The sequence below is a fragment of the Hibiscus syriacus genome, unplaced genomic scaffold (genome assembly GCF_006381635.1).
Source record: "Hibiscus syriacus cultivar Baekdansim isolate YM2019G1 unplaced genomic scaffold, ASM638163v2 tig00110393_pilon, whole genome shotgun sequence".
NCBI lineage: Eukaryota > Viridiplantae > Streptophyta > Magnoliopsida > Malvales > Malvaceae > Hibiscus > Hibiscus syriacus.
The window spans coordinates 450,188-472,883 of record NW_024062721.1 but is presented as its reverse complement, the minus strand read 5'-3'; the positions used below and the strand labels follow the sequence as shown (position 1 = coordinate 472,883).

At 32.8% G+C, this 22,696-nt stretch overlaps 1 protein-coding gene across 1 annotated transcript; it reads right to left on the bottom strand.

Moving 5' to 3' along the window:
- Positions 1–716: 716 nt before the first annotated feature.
- On the bottom strand, positions 717–21,943 carry LOC120123402 (patellin-3-like). The gene is made up of 6 exons (XM_039142300.1): positions 20,658–21,943; positions 20,429–20,553; positions 20,203–20,344; positions 19,839–20,111; positions 13,530–13,538; positions 717–727 (listed from the first exon to the last, which is right to left on the bottom strand). The coding sequence occupies exons 1-4, from the start codon at positions 21,852–21,854 to the stop codon at positions 19,863–19,865; spliced, it is 1,713 nt and encodes a 570-aa protein (XP_038998231.1). The 5' UTR covers positions 21,855–21,943; the 3' UTR covers positions 717–727; positions 13,530–13,538; positions 19,839–19,862.
- Between the last annotated feature and the right edge of the window lie 753 nt (positions 21,944–22,696).

Genomic DNA, 22,696 nt, shown 5'->3' with positions numbered 1-22,696 from the left:
TGAGTTGTTGTGATTGGATGCTGAACATATTTCGAGTCATTTTGCAGATACGGTAAGAATACAAAACTATATTATTTTTAAATTTACGAATATTATGGAATAAATTATATATGATTAAATTGTTAGAATTTATTTAAAGAAAATAGAAATAGAAGTTCAAATTTTAATGCTCATAATTTATTTATTAGGAAAATGATCATATATCAGAAGTTTTTATTTGCAATCAAAAGATGACAACACTGATACGTATATTGCCCTATTTGTCTATGGTTGGATTCGGTTACATAGAAAAAATTAAAGGAGGTTGTAAACTTGAACCTGCCCTGATTTCTGCACTCATTGAGAGATGGAGGCAAGAGACACACATGTTCCATCTACCATGTGGTGAGTGCACGATTACACTGTAGGATGTTTCAATGCAACTCGGGCTACCGGTAGATGGAACAACCATATGTGGTGTGATAGATGATGATTAGGGGGTCTATGCATAGAGTATCTTGGGAAGACGCTGCCCAGTTTCAACGGTGGTTAAATAAAATTACCGTGGATGAAAAGTGAATTTAAAAAGTTGCCCAAAAATTGTTCGGAGGACAACACAAAAGCATTTTTATTGGGTATATATTATACAACTCATTGGAGGGATATTGACGCCCAACAAATCTCGAAATCAGGTGCATTGTATGTACTTGCGACATCTGATTGATTTTGAAGAAGACGACACATTGAGCTGGGGGTTGTGGTGTTGGCATTTTTATTTAGAGAAATGTGTCAGTTTACAAAATATAGCATGATTGTTATTGGTGGGTGTCTCATGCTTCTCCAATCGTGGGCATGTATCGCATGCCTTTTTTGTGCATGATTGTGAATGACCCTTATGCATTTCCATTACTGTCAATATATCAAGACTAAATTTATTTTTAAATAATATTTTATATATTAATATAGATATATATATATATATATATATATATATATTAATTTGGTGATCAAATAAAAGGAAAAATCATCTTGATATCCCAAAAAAATTAGAAGATATCTGATTATTGATTGACCAGAAAACTAGTGGAGATGTACGTTTTTTATTATCAATTTTGATTTAATTGTATTGATATAATTTAAATCTCATTTTAATTTTGATAAGAAATATATATTTTTGTTTTAGTTCAAATGGTTACTGTATTTGGATGATGAATTGAGGGTTTGTATCTCACCTAACTTGAGTGGGCTATTGGATGTATGGATGGCGGTTGTGCCCCTTATTTGTTATGTTGTTGTTAAGTGGCATCTGATTTATCGTGTGCTTCATCAATTTAGTTTTACACAATACATTCCCGAAACACTAAGAAGCATGGAAAAAATGCATAACGTTGATAGGCAGAGCAAGAAAGAGGTTAATTGGTTGGTGAAACATAGAGACTGGTTGGTTATATGGGAGATTTGGCATCAACGCTTGCCCCATCGACAATATATATTAGAAATTGGTTGTATGGTTTCATCTGGCTATATAGAATGATTTAACGTAAATGGGAAGCCATTCTTACTTTTGGAGGAAACACGAGGGTGCCAATTCATCGTAGGCAACCAAGACATCCGACATCGTAACATCATCGTCCCCCACTACTAGAAGAAGAGCTGACGCTTTTGGGTTGTATGTATTTAAGCCACCAGACCTTCACACTAACCGCAGTGAGACCGGTATACATCACTATCTCTCCATCTTATATGGAGACACCGTATCAGTTTCAAACACCCTCGTTATCGGTTCATATGCCATATCCACCAGTTGAGATTCCAAATTCTTCGTTCATATGCCACAATCGTATGGCTACGCACAGAGGCCGTAGAGTTTTATGACACCCCCTAGCGGGTAGTTTTTTCATCTGTGCTTGCGGATCCGACATTCAGTTCCTATGCGAGTTAACTTGCGGGTGGTCCTTTACCAAAAACACTACACCCACATGTTTGATTTTTCACATTTTTCATGGTTCTCAAGAGTGGTGGGATAATCAATCAAACACCTCCAAGATACTTATTCTACTGAGGTGATACATCGACATTCACCCCTTACCAAGATAATGTTATTGAGACTGATGATGACGATAAAGACAACGAGGATGATGATGATGATAAGAAGGAAAGTGAAGAGAAGTAGCAGTAGATAAGAAAAATCCTTTTCGAACTAGACGACCAGCATCTTGGGAAACACATTATAGGAGACATTGATAAATATAATAAAATTGTAATGTTTTTATTAATTATTTCTTTATTATGTATTTGAATCTTATTTTATTTTTTTATGTATTTTGTATAAAGTTGTTATGTTTCTTTTTATGTATTTATTATTTATAATTTCTTTTTATGTTTTTGTCGCTTATTTGATTTTTCCATCTTGTTATGTTTCTTTATTCATTATTTTGTATTTATATAAAATATGTTTTTGAATGATGTTTAATGTTTTTTTTATGAAAAAAGACAAAGAAAATACAGTAAATTGGGTAAGCTCGTTTTATAGGACGCGCTTTGTAAGGGTTATATATATGTGTGAGGTGAAAGCTAATTTTAATATATCCAGAAAAAAGCTTGAGTTGTTTACCTAGGATGACTACTATTCAGGCAATTGTTTTTTATTTCAAAATGTTAAGTATGTCTATCAACAACGACAAAAATCACTTAAGGAGTTGAAGCGTAAAATAGTAAGAAACGTTAAACTCGAGAGGAAAAGAAGAATTTCTTTGTTACATTGTAGGTTGCATGTTTCATTTAAAAGGTTTCTTCTAAGCGATGATGTCGACCTTTATGGAATGACTGAGACATACTTCTCTTTTTATGTATCTCATGTGGATTTGTTTGTAGAGTTTGATCATGTTGAGGATGATGCTTCGAGTTTGACTACCAACACATAAAATTTAATGAGTTGATGAACACAGAGATAAATGATGAAGACCCTGAAGCATGGTTCAAACACAATTGGACATCATAACAACATTAAAAAATATATGTTTTAGGACGTGCTTGTATGCTTATATTTATTGTTTTAGGTGTATTACTATGCTTTTATTTACTGTTTAAGGTGTGTGCCAGATGTGTTGTATTTCTAACTCATTGGTTTGGTATTCTTAATGTCATGATTAATAGTTTGTTGTTTAATGTAATGTTCATGGTTTGTTGTTTTTATAGTCCTACTAAGAACAAAATTAATTACAATATTGCTTTCACGATTCTAGAAACCATAAAAACAACCTCTAAATGTGTCATCACATGCACAATATGTTTGTGGAGTCTTGCTTTATGACACCCATAGTAGAGACTTCCTTCAAGATATGACAACCAACTTCAACATTGACACAATATTTGAAAAAACACTCCACTATACCTTTCCTAAGCAATGCATCTGGATTTCTGGAAACATAACCCTTTCATACGAGCAGTCATTCACAAAGATCCAAAGGTTTCAAGGCATACTGATGAAGTTGAACATTTGGAAATATGATTCTGTAATTGGATGTCAAGCAAAAGTCCCAATGAGTTAAACGAATGTGGAGAAAGTCCTCAATTGAATTGGAAGCAACACAACGTAAAATATCAACTAATATATCATTTGGGAGATAAGATAATGAACATTTAGCTGCCATTGAAAACGATTGAAAAGTCTATGAAAATGATATATAATATACTAATGAAACACGGAAGGTAAAGTACTTAGGACCACTTGCTTAATCTTTCATATATATAGTGTCTAACGCTGGATAATATACAATCTCGAGAAAAATAAATGCACATTTCAATCGAAGCATTCCTTCCTGCCAACAGATAAAACTTCAATTCACTGAGATTCTAAGACAAAATCTACCGATAAGGAAATGTGCATTCCAGGGGATGCGTTTTTCCATTATTTTTCAGAGAATCTCTGGATTATAATAGTAATCCATCCCATCCGAAATGAAAGGCGTGTTCCAGGGGAAGCATTTTTCCATTATTATTCAGAGAATCATTGGATTATAATAGTAATCCATCTCGTCCGAAATAAAAGGCGCGTTTCAGGATAAGAGTTTTCCATTATTATTTAGAAAATCTCTGTCATGTCAGAGTGTTCCATCCCATTCGAAGTGAAAGGCGTATTTCAAGGAAAGTGTTTTCCATTATTATTTAGAGAATCTCTATCATGTCAGAGTGTTTCATCCCATCCAAAATGAAAGGCGTGTTTCGGGGAAAGAGTTTTCCATTATTATTCAGATAATTTCTATCATGTCATAGTATTCCATCCCATCCAAAATGAAAGGCGTGTTTCGGGGAAAGAGTTTTCCATTATTTTCAGATAATTTCTATCATGTCATAGTATTCCATCCCATTTGAAATGAAAGGCGTATTTCGGGGAAAACTTTTTCCTTTATTATTCAAAGAATATTTTCCATGCCAGAGTGTTTCATCCCATCCGAAATGAAAAGTGTGTTTTCCATTATTATTCAGAGAATCTATGCCACTTCACATAATTGACATGAATTGTTCCCCGACCCTAAACATATTAAATTCTTAAATTCAAAAACTCAGTAACTCTAACTATTAAACTCTCAAACGTTCAAAACTTCAAACTTTGAAATGCTCAAACTATGAAAATGGCTCTTATTTCAGCTGTTGTTTACTAAGATGGAGAAATCAGGGAAGATCAATACGGGGTTATTTTCTGATCAAATCATTATATTCTCCTATCCTCCAGGAGAAACATTACTCTTTATGATTTAATCACAAAAGTCTCAAGGAAGGCTCGTGTTGGAAACAGTAGAAGACTGGCTACACTTTAGTACATTTTTTACTAATATTTTTCTGTTAACATATACATCGTTCAATCTCTCAAACGAGATATTTTGGAGGACCAAGATATTTTCTGGGAATTGAGGTTTCTAAGTCTTAGGAAGGTTTTCTGTTGAGTCAAAAAAGTACACTTTGGAGCTTATTAAAGATATGGGTTTATGTACTGCAAAGATGGTTTTGTCACCATTAGAATAAAACTTAAGGTTGACTAAAACAGAGTATGATGAAGTTACTCGGCAACATCAAGATGATCGATTGTTGGAACACAAAATAGTTTATCAAATACTCATTGGTAGACTCATTTACTTAACTCATACACGGCCTGATGTTACATATCGTTGAGTTAATCGATCTACGAATCGGCCAAGAGGGGGTGAATTGGCAATTAAAAAATTGGTGGAAGCTTTTGCAAAAAATTGAAAGTAATTGCACAACGATTTAGAGTGGTTCAACTTTCTCAACCAAAGCCCATGTCCACTACCTTAGCTATCCACACTAAGGATTTTCCAACAAACTCACTAATTTGTTCTTTCTTTTGAGGCCAAAGAGATAACCTTACAACTCCCTCAAGAATATACCCCAATTCTTGAGAACACTCTTTCTCAAAGAGAAGATTACAAATTCACAAACATAATAAAAAACCTCACAAGGAAAATGTGTTTGCACAATTCTATAACAAAGAAAGAACACTCAAGAATAATACAATTGAGCACAATAAGTGTTCTTGAAAGCAAAAATGAATATTGAATGAAATAGACTTGAAAATGCTCAAACTTGAGGTTTGATGCTTTTTCTTTGATTCTCTCTTGATTCTTGTTGATTGTTGTTTCTTGTTTTTGATCAATGGCTTCTAAGCTTGTTTAAATACTCCTTCAATTGATTCTGAACGTTGGGGATGGTTAGTGGAGTCAATGGAGCCATTTAAGTGTGGAAACAATTAATAAAACTGCTTGGAGCATGGGGGAATCGGTACCCCCTCATAGGGAATCGGTTCCCTCAGTGTAAAATCCAAATATTTCGACCGTTACACAGGGGGAATCTGTTCCCTCTGAGTAATCTGTTATTTCTCGGAGTCAAACCATTCAAGGGGGAATCGGTACCCCCTTGGTGGGGAATCGGTTCCCTCTGGGCAATCTGCCCATTTTGGTTTGAGAAATGTTAAGAAATAATTTTTGACTCGATTAAGGCTCGAAATACTTTGTAAATTTGCTTAAAAGATTAAAACATATTTTTTACACTTTAGTAAGGATTAAAATGAACTTTGAAATACTTGGAGTAATATTTTGATATTCGAATATATTGATCGAATATATATTTTTGAAAATGATTAGAAAATCTTGAAATCCAATAATATTTAATTTATTATATCGAAACATCAAAATGTTTTCAACAATCTCCCCCTTTTTGATATAACAAAACATTTTAGTAATTTTAAGATTTTCTAATTGAAAAATTGAAAATAAATTTTGAAATCAAGTTTTGAATTTTCCCCCTTACTTTAACACTTCTCCCCCTTTTTGTTAAATCAAAAAGACTCTAAAACGTTTTTAAACAAGATTTTAAAAAACTTTAGCCAATTGAATTAGAAAAATTAAAGCTCTAAGCTCCTAAGAACACAATTAAAAGAGATATTAGCCATTAGTTTCATAATCAATATTCATAAACGAATATGAAATGGTAAAATTGGTCATATAACTATCATGATGTAAATGATGCACAAAATAAAAATTTAAGCAAATCCACATATATAGATAAGTTCAAATCATCCATAAAAACATCAAACAAATTCAAACATCCAACAACCTAAGTAAAACAATCCAAAAGCATTCAAAATGTTGAAAACAATAAGTTTAAAGTTTTTATCCAATAAAGCTAAGTAAGAAAACAGGGCCTAATCGTCCATCGGTGGATTAGGAGGAGATAAATGTGTCCAAATGTTGGCCATATCACGTGAAAGTGCGTCGACCCACTCATCTAAAGAGTCGAAACGACGATTCATCATTTCGTTGTTAGCAGACATATGTGATTCGATGATGCAAACCTCATATCAAGATTCTCCATAAATGATCGAAGTATGGAGGCACTTGATCTTCTTGTTGTACTTGTTCCTCGTGCTGCTCCGACTCATCGTCGGCTTCGTCAGCTTCCGGAGGTTGCTCACCAATACAAACCCATATACCAGTTTCTTCATTTATCTTCCATCCCGATTTTTTTAATGAAAAGAGATTGATTTAATTTTTGAGTGGAAAAGATGCATCAAGGCCAACCTTAAGCTCGGCTTTAGAAAACAGATTACTCAAAATACAACCGTAAACTAGAGATGAACAGAGTTTCGTATTAAAAAATAGGTTTACGGTTTTAACAATTTCGGCAAAGATAATCTGAGGTAGGTTTATTTTAAGATTATTTTGGATACAATGTAGCAAAAAGAGATCCAAGGCTCGAAGAGTGGAGTATCTGCCTCCGGATGGTCGAAACCACCAAAGATCATTAAATGAAGGAAACGATCATGGAGATCAAAAACACTCACACTATCCCTTCTTTTATAAATAGAACCTACCATTTTTTTTTCATTTTCTAAGTTGTCATTATCTAATCCTAATGCGTTGGCTACGTATTCCGGGTCAATGTAAAAGAATTTTCCTAGAAGATAGGATCGTATTCCTATGGTTACGGTTTTATCCCGGTTTTGAACGCAAACGACATTAGAATAGAAGATTTGAACGAGTTGATGATAAACTATTGGCTCAAGTTCGAAGAGTTTATCAAATTTCCACTCTTGTAGGGTAGGAAGATGTCGAAAATTGATGTCTAACATGCTTGAAGAGATGGGATTCGTTCTTCCCGGATTTTGTAAGACTCAAAGTATTGAGAATACCTAAAGAAAAGATTTTGTCTACGATCGGGTTCATTGAAACACAAATTATGAATGATCATATTTGGATCATCGGGATTAGGATTAGGAATTTATTGGAGAGGAGGAGGATTGGAGTGAGTTAGGAGGTTGGTTTGATCGACTAGAGGAAGGTCTAGAACGTTTGTGAGACATGTTGTAAGATAATCATAATGGAAAGAGTAACCTACAATTTTAAACACATGTATGCAACAAATATAATCTCAAAACTCAAATGAGTCCTCAATATTTCAAGGTTTTCTAAAACAATCCTAATGGGCAAAGTTTTGAAAAAACTATTGAAAAATAAAGTTTGAAAGTCTTAATACGTATAGTTTTCATGAAAGACAACATAACTGAATCAAAAACATCATTAATTTTCGAAAATAAATTTTTTTTATTTTATTTCGAAATTCTCAGAAAACTTTAAAAAAATGTTCGTTTTTGATGAAATTTGTTGTAAAATCTACTTTCTAAACACTAAACAATCAATGCCCGATATAACGTTCAACCTAGAACTAATTAAAACTATTCCTAAAATCAAAAATTGATAAAATAGAAGTTTAAGAAAAATACCTTGAATATTTTCGGATTTGAGTGAGATTTGATGAAGTTTGCACGATTTTAATGATTCTAGTAGGTTTAGGAGATGAAATATGAAGTGATTTCGACTAGAAATCGATGTTTTGAAGCAAAGTAGAGAGTTAGGGAGATGGAGAGAGTGAACGGTGGTAAAGAGAGAGACACGGGGTTTTGAGAGAAAGAGTAATATTTGGGGCGTTTATTAACAGACCCCATAGGGGGTATCACCTCCAGGGGGAATCAGTTCACTTCAAAGGGGGAATCGGTTCCCCTTCAAGGGGGTATCGATTCCTCCTGCACCAAAATGCTAAAAATCTGATTTTAAACACTAAAATGCTAAATTAATCTGTTCTAGTGGTATTGGCAACTCATATATTGAAAATTAATCATGTTCAATCAATCAATTTTATCCTTAAACAACATTTGAACATATAATTAATTCTCACCAAAGATCATAAACTCCCCCTAACTATTAGCATGGAATGCATTCAAAAATGTTATTTTATAAGCATTTTCAAATCGAATTAAAAAGTGCTAAAATTATTTTAAACACTAAGTGAAGATAGGTCAGTTAAACCTAATTCTCTCCTAAGTGTCTAAAATATTTCTTTGTCTAAAGGTTTTGTAAAGATATCCGCTAATAGATGCAAAGTATCAACAAATTCTAGAACTACATCTTCCTTAGCAACATGGTCTCTAATGAAGTGATGTCTAATTTCAATATGCTTAGTTCTAGAGTGTGATGGAATTTTTAGTGAGACAAATATCACTAGTATTGTCACACTTGATAGGAATGGTACCTACTTCAATTCCATAATCAAAAATTTGTTGTTTCATCCATAAAATTTGTGCACAACAACTACCGACTGAAATTTATTCCGCTTCAGTGGTAGATAATGCAACACAATTTTGTTTCGTTGAAAACCAATAAATCAACATATTTCCAAGTAATTGGAAAGTACCGGAGGTTATTTTCCTATCTAATTTGCATCCTCCATAATCCGCATCAGAGAAGGCATGCAAGCTAAAGCTAGAGTCTCTAGGATACTAAATTGCTAAAATAGGAGTGTCCTTAAGGTATCTAAAGATTCTCTTAACAGATAGTAAATGTGATTCCTTAGGACATGATTGAAATCTAGCACATAAGCAAACACTAAACATAATTTATGGTCTACTTGCGGTTAAATAAAGCAAATAGCCAATCATTGACCTATATAATTTAACATCCACACATTTACCTCCTTCATCTTTATCAAGCTTTGTTGATGAGCTCATTGGAGTGTCATGAGGTTTCCCATTTTCCAGTCAAAACTTCTTGAGCATATCTTTTACGTACTTAGCTTGATTGATGAAGATGCCATCTTTTCTTTGCTTGATTTGGAGTCCCAAGAAAAATGAGAGCTCCCCTATCATGCTCATCTCGAATTCACTTTTCATTAGCTTAGAAAATTCTTGGCAAAGAACATCATTAGTAGAAATAAATATTATATCATCAACATAAATTTGAATTACTAATAAATTTTTACCTTTATGCTTTAAAAACAATGTAGTGTCAACATTCCCTTTTAAAAAACCTTTTTCAATTAAAAAGTTTGACAATCTTTCATACCAAGCTCTAAGAGCTTGTTTTAAACCATAAAGAGCTTTTGTCCATTTAAGAACATGATTTGGAAATTTTAAATCTTCAAAACCAGAAGGTTGTTCCACATACACTTCTTCTTTTATAAAACCATTTAATAATGCACTTTTAACATCTATTTGATATAATTTAAATTCATTGAAACATGCAATTGCTAATAACATTCTAATTACTTCCATCCTAGCTGCGGGAGCGTATGTTTCATCATAGTCTATGCCTTCTTCTTGAGTATACCCTTGAGCAACAAGTCTAGTCTTGTTTCTCACTATATTACCACTTTCATGAAGTTTATTTCTAAATACACATCTAGTACCTACAGTAGATTTATTACTAGGCCTTTCAACTAATGTTCATACTTTACTTCTCTCAAATTGATTTAACTCTTCTTGCATAACCATAATCCAATTTTTATCATTTAATGTTTCTTTAACATTCTTAGGCTCTATGCATGAGATAAATGCAACATAATTACAAATATTTCTAAGAGAAGATCGAATTGTTACCCCTTTGGATGGATCACCTATTATTTCACCATCCTTGACATAGTTGTATTCCCTTGGGTAAGAGACTTCCCTTTCTTCAATGGTTGGATTCTCAAGAGGATCTTGAGTTTCCTCATCTTTCGTTTCTTCTTTTGATGATGGTTTTCCAACGTCATGTCCAACGCCATTTATGTTTATAATACCTATATCATCATTCACACAAGAATCATTCCTTGGAATGGGATTATCATCGAAAACAACATGTATAGACTCTTTTACAACTAAAGTTCTTTTATTAAATACCCGATAAGCTTTAGAATTTAAAGAATAACCCAGAAAAATTCCTTCATCACTTTTAGCATCAAATTTGCCAAGATTGTCTTTACCGTTGTTTAAAACAAAACATTTATATTCAAAAAGATGAAAATAGCTAATGTTAGGCTTCTTATTTTTAAAAAGTTCATATGGAGTTTTCTTCCAAATAGGCCTAATCATTACTCGATTAATAACATAACAAGTGGTATTTGTGGCTTTCGCCCAAAAGTATTTTGGCAAATTGTTTTCACAAAACATGGTTCTAACCATTTCTTCTAAAGTTCGATTTTTCCTCTCAACAACTCCATTTTGTTGAGGGGTTCTAAGTGCTAAAAAATTATGGATAATACCATTATAATTACAAAATTTAGTAAATCCAATATTTTCAAACTCAGTTCCATGATCACTCCTAACACTAGTTATAGAGTAACCTTTTTCGTTTTGATTACTTTTGAAAACGTGATAAATTTTTCTAATGCTTCATCTTTAGTACTTAAGAATAGAACCCAAGTATATCTAGAATAGTCATCTACCAAGACAAATGCATATTGTTTTCCGCCCAAGCTAGTAGTCCTAGATGGCCCAAAAAGTTCTAAATGGATCAATTGTAATACTCTAGTAGTGGATACGTCATTAATTGATTTAAAAGAAACTCGCTTTTGTTTTCCTTTAGCACAAGCATCACAAATTTTATCATTATCAAATTTTAGTTTAGGCAACCCTCGAACTAAATCTCCTTGAATTAACCGTTACAAAACACTCATACTAGCATGTCCTAGTCTCCTATGCCATAACCAACTATCATGCTCATCCTTAGAAACTAGGCATAAATTAGTCATATCTATAGAATCTAAATGCACCATGTAAATATTTCCTATTCTATGACCAACAAGCACAATTCGATTAGATGCAATGTCAATCACTTTACAACCATTAGTATCAAACATGACATTAAATCCCTTATCGCACAATTGATTAATACTCAATAGATTATGCTTTAATCCATTCATATATAAAACATTCTTAATTTGTATGGAAGATGTATTACCTATAGTGTTTATACCTTCAATGTGACCTTTTGAGTTATCACCAAAAGTTGCTTCACCTCCATTTTTGGCGTTGAGCTCTATGAATCGATTTTTGTCTCCGGTCATGTGTCTTGAGCATCCACTATCAAGATACCATGAGTTTGAATTTTTTCCCGTGCCTTGTAGCATTGCTCTTTTTCCTACAAACATAGATTAATTTTTGATTTTTGGTAACCAAATTCATTTGGGTCCATATTCATTAATTTCCAAAATCCTAGTCCCCTTAGGTATCCATTTGTGTAGGATATCCTTATCTTTAGTAGTAATGAGTTCTTTAGGAACCCATATACTTCTAACGATTTTTCCATTTAAGGTTCGTTGAGGACCTCTATGATTATAGTTTCTAAAACTTTTTCTAACAAAGTTGATTTTTGAATTTTTTTCCTTTTTCAAAACGTTTTGATCCAACTTTATCAAAAGAAGCTTTAAGATCATCAATTTTCTTTTGATGATCATCATTGACTCTTGAAAGTAGATTATGCAAATCAATATTTTTCTTTTCAAATTCATTTAATTTGATTTGCAATTTTTTGATCTTACTTTCATGATCATTGTTGGTTTTGGAGATAAGATTATTTTCACTTTTTAATTTTGAAATATCATTTTTGTATTTTGAAAATAAAGTCTTATAATCCAAAGCCAACCCATTATAATCCTCTAATAACTTATCATAAGATAATTCATCCAAATCGAATGAGTTAGAGGTTACATTAGAATCTTCCCTGAATGCCATCAAGCACAAGTTTGCTACTTCTTGTTCCTCTTCATTGGAACCTTCTTCATCGCTCCATGTAGCCACATGAGCCTTGTGCTTATTCTTTTATTGGCTCTTTCTCTTCAATTATGGGTAATCATATTTGACATGCCCCGACTTTTTGCATTCATAGCAAATGATCGGGTCCTTCTCTTTTGGTTCATTCTTGAAGCCTTCATTCCGTTTGAATTTTCTTCCTCGGTTTGGCCTCATTAACTTTCTGAACCGTTTGGCAAACAATTCATTTCCTCGTCATCGTCATCTTCATCTGAATCACTCTCATCCTTTGTTGATTTGAGAGCAACTCCTACGTTCTTTTTCTTCTCCGTCTCCTTCTTTGGCTCGTCTCTTTTCTCGAGATCTTCCTCTTCTTTAAGAATCATTTCATGTGTGAGAAGAGAGCCAATAAGCTCATCGAGAGTCAAGGATTTTAAGTTCTCAGCTCGATGATCGTCGTCTTCTTTGATTGCCAAGATTTTGGAATAGAGTAAACTAACTTCCTTACAAGCTTGTCATTTGGAATGATTTCTCCATATGATTTGAGACTATTGACAATCGTGGATAATCTATCTGTCATAGCTTTGACATCTTCATCCGGTTTCATCCTGAAATTTTCATAGCTATGAGTTAGAAGACTAATTTTAGATTCTTTTACCTCATTTTGTGCCTTCATGAGTGACTTGTAGTTTGTCCCATATCTCCTTGGCAGTTGTACAAGATGAAACTCTACCGTATTGGATGGCTTTGGAGTTGAGCTGGAACATTCTTGTTTCTCCTTCACTCCACAATCTTGGATGAGTTGAAGGTTTGATGTATCCATCTTCTATAATATTTCATGCTCCCATGTCACTTGCTTGAATGAAATACATCATCATATTCTTCCAATAAGCATAATTAGCTCCATTGAAGAAAGGAGGCTTGTTGACGGTAATGAATCAAGACCGAAGTCGGAGTTTGAAGTGGAGACCATTGATGACTTGATTATCGATGTAACTCTTCCAGATCTACTCAAGAGGCGATTAAACCTTCAAATGAGTCAAGCTCTGATACAAATTGTTGAGTTAATCGATCTACAGAATTGGCCAAGAGGGGGGTGAATTGGCAATTAAAAATTTGGTGGAAGCTTTTGCAGAAAATTGAAAGTAATTGCACATCGATTTAGAGTGGTTCGACTTTCTCAACTAAAGTCTACGTCCACTACTTTAGCTATACACAGTAAGGATTTTCCAACAAATTCACTTATTTTTTCTTTCTTTTGAGGACAAAGAGATAACCTTTCAACTCCCTCAAGAATATACCCCAATTCTTGGGAACACTCTTTCTCAAAGAGTAATACAAATTCACAAACTTAATGAAAATCCTCACAAGGCAAATGTGTTTGCACAATTCTAAAACAAAGAAAGAACACTCAATAATAATACAATTGAGCACAATAAGTGTTCTTGAAAGAAAAAATGAATATTGAATGAAACAGGCTTGAAAATGCTCAAACTTGAGGTTTGATGCTTTCTCTTTGATTCTCTCTTGATTCTTGTTGATTGTTGTTTCTTTTTTTTTTGATCAATGGCTTCTAAGCTTGTTTAAATACTCCTTCAATTGATTCTGAACGTAGGGGATGGTTAGTGGAGTCAATGGAGCCGTTTAAGTGTGAAAACAATTAATAAAACTGCTTGGAGCGTGGGGGGAATCGCTACCCCCTCATAGGGAATCGGTTATCTCAGTGTAAAATTCAAATATTTCGATCGTTACATAGGGGGAATCGGTTCCCTACGAGTAATCTGTTATTTTTCGGAGTCAAACCATTTAGGGGGAATCGGTTCCCTCTGGGCAATCTGCCCATTTTGGTTTGAGAAATGTTAAGAAATAATTTTTGACTCGATTAAGGCTCGAAATACTTTGTAAATTTGTTTAAAAGATTAAAACATATTTTTTACACTTTAGTAAGGATTAAAATGAATTTTGAAATACTTGGAGTAATATTTTGATATTCGAATAGATTTATCGAATATATATTTTTGAAAATGATTAGAAAATCTTGAAATCCAATATTATTTAATTTTTTATATCGAAACATCAAAATGTTTTCGACACATATATTGTGACTCATTTAAGTCGGTTCATGCAGAGCCCAAAACAGTCGCACATGGATGCTGCTATAAGGGTTGTTAGATACTTGAAGCAAAAAAGGGGTTTGGGGGTTTTGTTAAGCCAGAGAGAATTTCGATTGGTTGCTTACTGTGATTCGAATTGGGCGGCGTGTCTGATGTCAATGAAGTCAATAAATGGCTTCTGTGTAAAGCTTGAAGAGTCACTAATATCCTGGAAATCGAAGAAGCATAACACGGTGGCTAGATCGTCTGCAGCATGGCAATCGTAGCAGAAGAAGTTGTTTGGTTAACAGGTTTGATAAAAGATTTGGGTGTTGAATTAATAAAATCAGTGAGGCTTTTTTGTGATAGCAAGGTAGTGTTTCAGATTACGACGAATCCAGTATATCACGAAAGGACCAAGCACATTAAGGTGGATTGCCACTTTGTGAGAGAGAAAATCAAGGAGAAGCTCTTACAGACAGAGCATGTAACATCCACAGAGCAGCTTGCAGACGTGTTTACAAAAGCGTTGGGATCTGCACAACACAACCGACTAATATCCAAGTTGGGGCTAAAAATTAGTTTTACCTCCAACTTGAGGGGCGGTATAGAAATGGTTGGTTGTCGAAGTTAGTTAGGGTTCAGTTAGGTAATTAGGTGGATAGGCTGATTATTGTTTGTATATAAAGGATTTTATACATATTGTACAGATAATTGAATACAAGAAAAAGCATTTTTAACAAAGATTAATCAATATTGCTATATTAATTACATCATTCAAGTGATGTTATTTAAGTAAATTCTGTCTAAGGCGGCCGAACAATAATGGGTTTTAGTATATACGAATTATTATAATGTTTAAATGTTTATAGATGATTTAAATTTGACAGTGATGGTCTACCTCATTTGATATATAAAGATATTATCCAAAATCGTATTGGATTGACTAAGTATTTGTGTATTAATAAAGAAAGTCAACTCCTCTTACATGAAACTGCATTCTGAACTTGAAAGGTTTAATAAATGAATAAAAAAAACATCATTAATATTTTTAACTTAAAATCATAGCCATTATTCACGTAATATCACAAATCTAATTTAAACCAACATATACAAATTGAAAATAAAATAAAAACCTGATGTATTCGTAGCTGCATTCGATAATGAATGGTTTTGTGCATTGACTTGTCTAATCTATTCATTATGTGATTTTGTAAAGATTTTGTAGGGCATTCTAATTATGATTTATGACACGTTGATGTTTGAGATACAAGAGAAATTTATATATTATGAAGTTTGTGGTCTTTACATCTATAATAAATTTATATTTTCTCATCTATAAAGATAAATAAGATCGATTAAATCATATTAAATTATTTTTTATTTGATTTAATTTTTATTTATTTTATATAACTTGTTATTCTGTTTAATAATTCAAACATAAAGATTTTAAAAACTAGGAAGAAACCTCAATTAAATTTATAAACACCTCATAATCATAGAGTCATAATATACACGGAATTTAGAACACTCTAGGCAAGGAGTAGTGGATAAGGATGATCCAGCATTTTTATTTAAGGCAAAAGATAATTTTTGCTAGTAACTCAATTTATCATTTTTTATCTTATCATATTTTTGTATTAATTTAGTCATAAAAAATGCTCAATTGCATCATTTTATACCTACCATAAACTTAAAACCTTAAATTTAAATATTAAATTATAATATGGTAAACTTTAAACCCTAAACCTTAATTAATTTAAATTTAGGATTTTAAGTTAGGGATAGGATATACAATGATACAATTGGACAACATTAAAGGTTAAATCGATGCGAAAATACGTTAAGGATAGAATAATAAATTAAGTTACTACAAAGACAAAAACAACATTAAACCTTTATTTAATATTTCCAGAAGCATCCGTGATGTTTTGAAATCATAAATATCTCGTCCATAAAATCCTGAGATATTTGGGATATCTTAGCATTTCGTCGACAAAATCCACCTTTTCCCATGGGCATTCCGTGGATCAATTCCCTTCCTAGTTGGATGATAAAACGTTGAGTAAACTACATAAATGGTCACCTAGTTATAGGATAATTCTTTATTAAGTCCCTTAATTATTAAAATATCAAAATTGTCCTTCAACTATAGAGAGTTATTTTCTTGAGTCCCTTGACTATTAAAAGTACAAAATGGTCACCTGATTACTCGTTATGTTCCAAACTTGTCTTTTTTCATTAAAAATTTGATGGTAGTTTGAGTTTTATGTTAACCTGTTGATTGAAATATGATAAAATCTGATCTCGTAATCTCAAACAACAATCATATTTCAGTCAACATATTAATACCCAACTTAGATGATTTTAACTTTTTAATGGGAAAAGATGAGTTTGGAATAAGGTTGTTCATGGACGATTAAATTGTATCGTTTAGCCTAAACAATCGGTTAACCGTTATAACGGTTATAAGATTTTTTTTCTAACCGTAATCTAACTATTAAGAAACAGTTAACCGCTAATAGTTAACCGTTATTAACGGTTCGGTTACAAAGTAACCTATGGTTAACCTATTATAATTATTTGTCAAAAATTTTCATAATTCATACTAAAAAAGTGTAGCAGTTAACACATACTTACATCGGTATAAGTGAATAAAATAAAAAATATATAGAACTTAACGCATACTTGTACCAGTGTAAGTATTTTTCTTTATTTACAAAGAAATAAAATAAAAAAATTTATTAAGTTATTTGAGTACAAATTTTATTAAATATATATACATGTATTATTAGAATTAATAGAAAATTATATTAATTTATTTGTGTAAAAATATAATAAATTAGAAATATAATTATAAATTTAAGTTATTAACGATTAACCGTTTATTAAAATCGTAACCGTAATCTTAACTGTTAACCATCATTTTTAGCTGTTCGATTAACCGAAACCGTTTACTATTAACGGTTTTTTAACACCCCTAGTTTGGAACACAATGAATAGTCGAGTAACTATTTTGTAACTTTAATAGTCAAGATACACAACAAAGCAAATTACTCTAATCGAGGGATCATTTTATAACTTTTAATAGTTAAGGACTCAATAAAATAATATCTTATAATCAAAGGACTATTTGTGTACTTTACCCTAAAATGTTTTGATAATAAACGAAAGTTTAGCGTATATTTCTTAAAACATTATTACATTCAAATCAAATGAATAAATGAAACAATTCAATCATGATTTGAGATGAGAGCAACATGTTAATTAAGGTGTGGGGCATACTCCAAATTAAAAAGCATCCCTTGGGAGTTTCATAAGCTGACAACTAGCCTTGGTTTTCTGGTTGGTTTTACGTATCGAACATTGATCTATACAAATTTAATAATACTTTAAAAAATTATGTGGTTTCAATTTGTTCATGTATGCAAGTTATATTCATGTGATGTTTATTGTATTTATCATTGTTTTTTATATGTATAAAATTGTTTATAGATGTCAAATTAATCATAGGCGGAGTAGCATAGTGATAGGTCTATCCTTAATTCGAGATAAATATTTGTCACTTTAAAATTTAATTTTTAATTAATTTTAATTATTAATTGTGTTATTTTAAAATTTTATTTGTATTCATATATATATATATATATATATAAATTTATGTTATTAATATAAATATGCTTGCTCACAAAAATATTTTTAGATTTACGACTGAAATCATAATCTTTTTATCTTCTATTATTAATATATAATTATAAATGGTCTAAAAGTAACTTACCAATATATTATTTACAAATTGTTGTTTAAACTTTTTCCCATTGAAAATAATTTATTTAAAAAAATAATGAAAAGAATTTAGAATCGATATTTACGATGCAATTAAAAAAATAGGTACAAATTTTGAGTGCACCATTAAACTATGAATTGCCCAATCAGGCTAGTTTTGGTTTACCTTTTAATTACAATTGTAGTTATTACGTATCAAGCTATATTCCAGCCCGTTTGTTTTGTCTGGTTTCACCTATTCACTTTATATATTATCTCTTGATGTATACGTTTGGACTCTGTATTATATCAAGATATATGTGTTTATTATCAAATGATCTAGTTAATCTTTGAATAAATATTATTTTATATACGTCCTAAGCTTATCCAAAAGAATTATATTATTAAGATTAAATTTATAATTTTGATGAAGTAATATGTATTTATATAACACTAACAACCAATTGTCCTAGTGAGTGAGACATTAGATCCATCAAGTAAGGTCAAAAGTTCAAATCTTGGCTTTTGCAAATGAAGTAAATTAGATTGGGAGGGTCGCATCGCCTCTGCAATACCTTATTCAGATTAATCGATTAATAAATTAGATACTAGCAGTTATAGAAAAACTATTTATATAACGATATTAGCACTCCTCTCATTTAATATTTAAATAACGTCTCTCGTATACAAAACGTTAAAAAGAATTATATACATTACATTTTATTTTACATCAAATGAAATTTAAGTTCTCAAACATAACAGTATATTAACTTGATGAATACTGGTATAAAGAATATATTATTATTACGTAAAAAAACTTCCTTTAGAAAGGGTTAGTGTACTATTTAACTTTACCTTCAATATGTATTTTGGTCCTAAGATTAGCTTGGAGCTATAATAAAAAAGTGAAAGCCATGTTGGTATCAAATCTAAGTCGAGGGTCAGATTGCATTCAACAAAATATCAGGGGTTAAATTACAGTAGGAAGACAGACAGGGACTAAACTGCACCCAACAAAAAGTGAAGAGTCAAATTATATAGCTTTTTCCAAAACCAGAGGTTAAGGACCAAATATATACATTTACCCGAGAATAACACCAAATGATGTAGGCGTGTGTTGTTGTGTTTGGCATTACATTAAAATAATAATAATGAAGTTTACAACAAATGGTGAATGAACGTAGGCAAAAAAGAAAAACACCAAGAAACATAGCCAAAACAAAAAATAAGAATAACAACAACACTACTTTTTCACATTGCACACATCTCCATCCCCATCCCTTTTCTTCAATAAATAAAAACAAATCCCCGACACCATATTTATAAAATTAAATTTTCAAACACAAAACAAAATGAAACCTTGTTATTTCCTGCCCTCGTGCACCGGTTTCCACTTTTTGACAAGTAATTTCCAAGGGAACTATTCGCCATTGAAGAAGCTTCAATCAGAATACGGTTTGGCCTTGACCTATACAGAAGTTCTTCTTCTTTGCGGTTTGGTTATCGATGTTGAGAACAATTTTCCCAGCGTCACCTGTTTTGAAGCTGCCGGAGATCACGGATTCATCGGCCGGACCTACTTTTCTCGTCTTTGATACGATCACGGTGTATCCATCTTCAGCTGTTGGCACAAATTCGGCTCCATAATTCACGTCCCATCCCACAACTCGTAGCTCCCAGACCAGAGTAGATTTCTGCTAATTCATCAACCAAATCTAGTTCATAATTGAATTGAATTCAACCCAGCTTTAGATTGTTATTTGATCCATGTTTCTTTTATCTTACCTCAGTTATAGGGAATTCAACGGTGTGTTTGGTTGCTGGTTTGATTGTATCCTCAGTTGCAGCATCAGCAACGCTAAATTCTTGTTCACCCTCCCTGCTCAATCCACCATACTGAACTGGTACTTGTTCAGGGGCAATATATCTATTACATATAATAAGTTATTTTTAATTATGTTTCTAATATGTTCAACCAATACAGAGAAAGAAATTGTTGGAGTCCACTTGCCTGAAAAGGATATCGGTTGATTTGGATGGACCTGCAAACACAAACTTGCTCTTGGTTCTCTGGGTAAGGAAAGGGCTAATCATCAGATTGAATGCCAAGTACCACCATGGAACATTGATAAACACCTTCAAAATCCAAACCCATATTCAAAATTTGTTATAATTTAACATCATGATACAAAAAGATTTATTTCTTTTTTATATATTTGAGAATTCTATTGTATGTTTACCTGTTTGGCCACGAACTCTGGATAATTATCCTGAAGCAAGTTAAGGGCATGGTTGGTAGCTTGTCTGAGTTCCCTTTTGGTGAGTCCAGGAGAATTCTTGAGATCATTAACCTGAACTATTGTATTGATACCGGTGGGACTAAAGTCAAGTTTTCTGATGCTTTTTTCCAAGAATTGAATCCTCCATCTCAAGAATTTGGATCGCTTTTCATCGTCTCCGAAAGTGTTGTGATACAATTCTTTGTTTTGGAATTCTCCGTAAGCGTTGTAACATACAGGGTGACCTTCTTTGTCAAATCCGTGCATGAAAACCACTTTCTCCAGTTCATTTCCGAGGTCTTCTTCCAGCAAACCTTCAACTCCGAATTCCTTTCGCCAGATGACAGTGTTTTTGAGCATGGTGAATGCGTCCTTCACTTTGAAATCCCTTGCCCTCAAGAATTTCAATAGGATCACGTCACTCCTTTCGTCTGCGAGGAGTGGGATTCCCCATATGGATACCTCTTCCGGTGGAGGTGGAGGAACATCGGCTTCCTTTGGCTCATCTTTCGGAACCACCTCTGGTTCCACCGAAGAAGAGGCAGTTTTTTCTGGTTTCTCAGCCGGAGGAGGAGGAGCTACTGCTACTACGGACTCCTCAATTGCTTCTACAGTCTTGGCACCATCGTCCTCGACGACTGGAGCTTTTTCAACAACCTCTGTTTGCACCACAGTCTCGGCTGGCGGCGGAGTCTTCTCTTCTTCTTCCTTGATTTCAACAGGTGCTGATGCTTCAGCTTCGACTTTTTCAGGAGCTTTCTCTTCAGTTTTTTCTTCAGTTTCAACAGCAGCAGGTTGGTCTTCCTCTTTCTTTTCCTCGGCCGGTGGTTTAGATTCTTTTTCTTTAGCCGGAGGAGGTGGAGGTGGAGCACTGAATTCGTTCTTGTTAAGAGCTTCTTGAATAAGTTGCTTAAGCTCTTCGAGAGCCTTCTTCTGTGCGTCAGGGAGTTCACCGACTATATTGGTTTCATCCTTGAAAGAAGCAGACTGAGTGACCTTGGCTTCCTTTTCTTCAACCTTAGGCTCCTCGGCTTGTTTCTCTTCAACAACGGCCTCGGTTGCAGCAGGAGGCGGCGCAGCCTCCTCTTTCTCCTTCTCCACAACCACTTCCTCGGCAGGCGCAGCAGCTGCCTCAGGCTTTAGAGTCTCCTCGGCCATGATATAAAACTAAAGCAAAGAAGAAGAAAGCAGAGATAGAGAGAATCTGAGAGAGTAGGTATTGGGTTTGAAAACTGAAGGGGAAGGTGGGGCTTAAAATGGGGGGAGTGATAAGAAGAAATGGAGGCGACGTTGGTTGGAGATGGAGAGAACCATTCTGCCAGGCCCGTTTGCCAGCTGTTATTATCCCACTTTGTATTTGGACCCCACCCTTTACATGTTTTTCTCTTTTTTCATAATTATCATTTTTCTCTTTTAGAATCGTAATTAATTGGAATCAAATCCATATTAACGGCTAATTCTAAACCCTTGTCTTTGCCATTGGTTGGATTTTTACTTGTATTTTGAAATTTGTTACCAACCCCACCTCACTATTTGTGTTATTTATTCAAATATCACAATTCAAAAATTTGTTTTTAGAAAATGTCTACTTTTATTATTATTTATAAAAATGCATCTAAATATATCATATAGACAAAAGATATGTCACATCAAATTTATTTCTTAAAAAATATTTTTAGTAAAATTTGTTTTTATTATATAATATCAATATTGATATTATCATTTATTTTTATTTAAATACTATTACAAGTATTTTTTATTTTTGATTTTGTGAATGCACATTTCCACTTATTTTTGTTTATTATTTTTTTAATTGTTGGTTTTGACATTGTCATGACTAATTAAGATAGTACTTATTTGTTATCATATTAATTTTCTCCTCTTTAGATCCTAATATTGAATTTGGATACGTGATTTACATTCGTGGATAATTTTCTCACATTGCACGATCTAATTTACGGTTTATCGGTGATCTTTCAATTACTTGATATCATTTTGTT